Genomic DNA, 4,099 nt, shown 5'->3' with positions numbered 1-4,099 from the left:
TCACCCATGTAGAGCAAAGAAGGTCTGCATTGGTTGGTTTAGGTGATGAAGAATCAATTGAAATCAAGAAAAATGCTAAAATATTATGCTTTATATGATTTAAAAATGAATGCTCTGCCCGCTAGCTAAAAGCAGCTCGAATTTTAATTCAAATGAGCTAAAACGTCCGCCGTAGTAATGGCACTGTAAGAAAACTTTATAATTCGCCTTTGTATTTCTCCTTTATGTTTGCTTGCCTGTAGTTTCTGTGCTTTTTATGTGGTTCTCGGATCCATGAGTTCGATTCCTCCTATTTAATTCTTTTAAATAAAGTAAAGCAAATATTTATATTCCAAGTGCTGTTCCAATGAGGTTTGTGAGACAAGACTTCGTCCTATCTTTTTATTGCATTTTTAGTCGTGTCATTAACGTATTTTCTCCCTAATCACGTTACTTATTTTCACCATCCTTTAGTCCTGGTCATGATGACACTGAGTTGGAATAAGAAAATGTGTAAAAATAGTTCAAAAAAAACTGTTTTACATGGATACAACGAATATCACAGTAAGTCGTCTGGCATCGCGATTTTGAAAAACTGCCTACAAATGCATTCACTGGGGGTAGATCTACGTGCGACATTGGAACAGTTGCAATGCACTCTAAAGCGCTATCATGAACAGACACAAAAGCATGTAAAAGGTTTGGGAAACGCAATCAAGCTGACAACTTTTTTATCTGAGTTCACGCGACTTGTTCAAACATTTCGGAAGCTTTTTGTTTTGGTGGCGGTGAAGCTGATTTTTTAAAATAAATGCTTTTCTACTGTATTTAGAAAAAAATTGAATAATTTAGATGAGCATATGAATGGACCATGAAAATGCAGAAACGCTGCTCTAAAGTTGTTGTTTTTTTGTGCTATACTTTCTATTTTTGGAAATTCTAGTTTATTATTGCCAATTCCAAAGCTTACAATGTTTTGTTCAGATGATAAATAAAAACAAGACAATTAAATTTATACGAAAAAACACTTTTGGTGGGACCCCCGGGGATGACTCTCTTTATCCGTCTCAACATTATGCAAGCTATGTCTCTGTGAATGTCTCCATTTTTTAACCCGCAGTAGATTAAACCAGAGGGAACGGTTCTTGTACCAAACAGATGTAACACTATCTTCCAGTATTCTAAACATTTTTGATAAAACGTCCCACATTATATGATCTTGAAGTTAACATTAAACAAGGTGTAATGTGACGTTGCTCTACTTTTTGAACAGATATAGGAAAGAAACAATAGTTTGTGCTGCGGTTAAACAGATTAGAGGGCGTAGCAATAATCCTTAAAATAAAGTGCTGAATTGTAGGATAGTGTTTGCACTTGATCTTTTACTCGAGTATTGCTGCTACTCGCTGCTTCTTGTTGATAATAGCTTTGATGTCAGTGCGTCCACCTTTTTACCCCATCTGGTTTCCAAAATTAGCTGAATGCAATTCAATTTATTTATGCGCAATTTTTGCGTAACGGTTACCAAGCCCTAGAAAAATAACTTCAAAATTAAAAGAATGTTCAGATAATGTGCTCTAATCGAAGTAATAAATCGTTGTTTTTTATCTAGTTACTAGCACCTGTTCTGTTGAGTTGGATTTTGATATTTAAAGCTACATAAACAAGTGGCCAACGAGACGGAGATGAAGTATGCTAAGACGGTCGCTGAGTTGGAGTCCCAGGTAAATCACTACATGGAATCAGCCTCGAAGCTGCAGAGCGAGGTCGACCGCCTTCTCAACATGATTCGCACCTGTGATTCTGACAAGCTTGACAAGGATAACCAGATTCATGAGCTTGAAGAGTAAATATTATTTTTACTTTTAACCTACGTGACGTTTGGGAAATCTCCAAAATTCATAAGCCTACGCGTTTTAGTTCCGACTTCATTGTTGACCAGTACTGCCCCATTGTATTTTGATAGAAGATTCTACCACAAAGTTTTGGATTTTTTCTGCAACTAAAAAAGTTAAGACGGAAACTAAGGCGAGAATAACAAACTAAAATTTTTCATTTTCTTCGTAAATTTGGGATTTTCATTTTCACCCAATATTGAATCATTAAAAACACCCCTTAGTGTAATGTTTTAGGATTTATCATGGTAATAAATGGTTTAATAATATTTAAATTAGCACATTTAGACTCATTGATGGGAGCGCAAACCAAATACTTTAGTTTTGCTACAATGTTTTGTCCCTAGACAGCTTCATGAAGCTCAAAATCAAATCGGAAGCCTTAAAAGATCCCAACAGGCAGACCGGAAGAAAAACAGTCAGGTGCTAGATGAAGCCCGTCAGAGGGCTGATACGTTTCAAAACGATGCCGAATTACTTAAGGTAGGTCAAACACTTTTTTCTACCAAACAAAGTCTTATGAAATAGCGGTACAACCCTTTTAACCCTAATAAATAACAAATAATACGTTGCTCTAGAGTTAGTTTTGTGGCTCTTTGCCTTAATATTTCTCGGCATTTAGCCATGATCGATTGGCTAAAAATTTATGGTACGGAATATAAGTAAACTAGTTGCTTTAATCTTATCCATTGTTAATAATTTAGACTGAAGGCTCAAAATTTTTTACGCATCTGTAGAATTAAAAATAGTTGTGACAGATTTTATTCAAATTGCTTTTTATTTGCTGTCCTATGAATTTTGCATTGAACATCTGCCCTAAGCTAACGTCTTCATTTGGACGTTATCGTCAACAAAGTAGCTGTACTCGTCGCATAGAATCCCTTAAACGTTTACTCTTTTTGCCTTGAATTTTTAGCGTAAGTTAAATTTTGGGAGAAAAATTGCAAATTTTGGACACCATGCGCGAAAAATTCCGTGCAATTCATCAGAGAATGTGGAAACAATAATTTACCTTTAGCTTTCAATGGAATAATTCGGTCTAGTTCTAAATTGGTTTTCAGCTTCTGGTGTTAGCCTGAAAATTTTCTACTGTACCTTTAAATTTTGCAGTATTATTTACAAAATTCTTGTTTTCAAATAACTATTGTTAAGACAGCATATCTCATCCACTTGGGTAGTAGCAGTTAAACATTGTACTACTCGGTTGTCAACATATCGACCAAATATTTTATAAAAGCATGGAGAATGATATCACTTTCATGATTTCATGGTAATGTGCCATGTCGTTAGTGCTTGCTTTTCATTTTTAATATTTTTATTTCTTATTATTTTATTACTAATTAGTTGCTATTCAATCAACTAATTCAAACCTTCAACCATTTTTAACTCCTGCACTTTGTGCGCGAATAATAATTGTCTGTAGGTGGCTTGAGAATTTAAAAGACACAAAATCTTGAGGCTTTTTAGCTGCACACAACTTTGTTTTTGTCCTTCTTAATTGATTGTGCATTATAATGCATGTTGCTCAGCCGTAATTGACAGATTTGTCTTTTCAAAGTCCCAACTGCAGCAAAATTTCCTGCTTCAGTAATAGTTGATGCCATGAATAGTTGAGATTTCACGTCTTTTTATCAATTAACCCACCATTATCGACGCATATTTCAGCTACTCGTATTTCAGCCCATGACCTCATTTCGGATCACCAGCACGCCTTATTTTTAAAATTAAAACTATTCTCAAAATTTGAGCCTTTCCAATCTCCAGGCTCGGTGGTCACGCAGTTCCCAAAACTTCCACTTTTTTAGTTATTTGCGTTGTATCGACTTCATAATGGAGCTTATATGCATGAACAACAGGGAATTTTGTTCTGTAGGCGTGGTTTAGAAAAATTGCTTCTCAAAAACTTAGCGAAACATTTGAGATGCTGATGACCCACATTCACGATCAAAGAGACTTGTCAGAGATGAATACTTCATTGGTAATTCGAGGTGTCACCAGGTTTGCATAGATGCCTTTCATTCTTCCAGAACGTGATTGCTGAAAAGGAGGTGAGAGTACGAGAACTGGAACAGGCTCTTCGTGAGAGCGTCAGACTGACTGCTGAGAGAGAGGCGCACGTTGCATCTCGAGAAGATTCGACGCGGCAGTTAGAGCATCAGGTAAAGGCACTGCTATTTTTTTCAATTTTTCATCATCGCGACAAATGATGGGAAGATACTCATTTG

General features: G+C 35.9%; 1 protein-coding gene across 1 annotated transcript in view; it reads left to right on the top strand. All coding sequences in view use genetic code 11, as the record gives it.

The window, feature by feature from the left end:
- Positions 1-1,664: 1,664 nt before the first annotated feature.
- EGR_02144 (ELKS/RAB6-interacting/CAST family member) overlaps positions 1,665-4,099 on the top strand; it is a gene marked incomplete at both ends in the record, with an annotated part of 24,207 nt that continues 21,772 nt past the window's right edge. The window contains 3 exons of the mRNA XM_024491393.1: positions 1,665-1,825; positions 2,222-2,357; positions 3,902-4,033. Coding sequence (XP_024354246.1) covers positions 1,665-1,825; positions 2,222-2,357; positions 3,902-4,033 — 429 coding nt within the window. The remainder of the gene's footprint in view (positions 1,826-2,221; positions 2,358-3,901; positions 4,034-4,099) is intronic.

Source organism: Echinococcus granulosus (genome assembly GCF_000524195.1).
Source record: "Echinococcus granulosus chromosome Unknown EG_S00009, whole genome shotgun sequence".
NCBI classification, from domain to species: domain Eukaryota; kingdom Metazoa; phylum Platyhelminthes; class Cestoda; order Cyclophyllidea; family Taeniidae; genus Echinococcus; species Echinococcus granulosus.
Note: the sequence above shows the minus strand (reverse complement) of the source record. Positions and strands in the feature narration are given on the sequence as shown.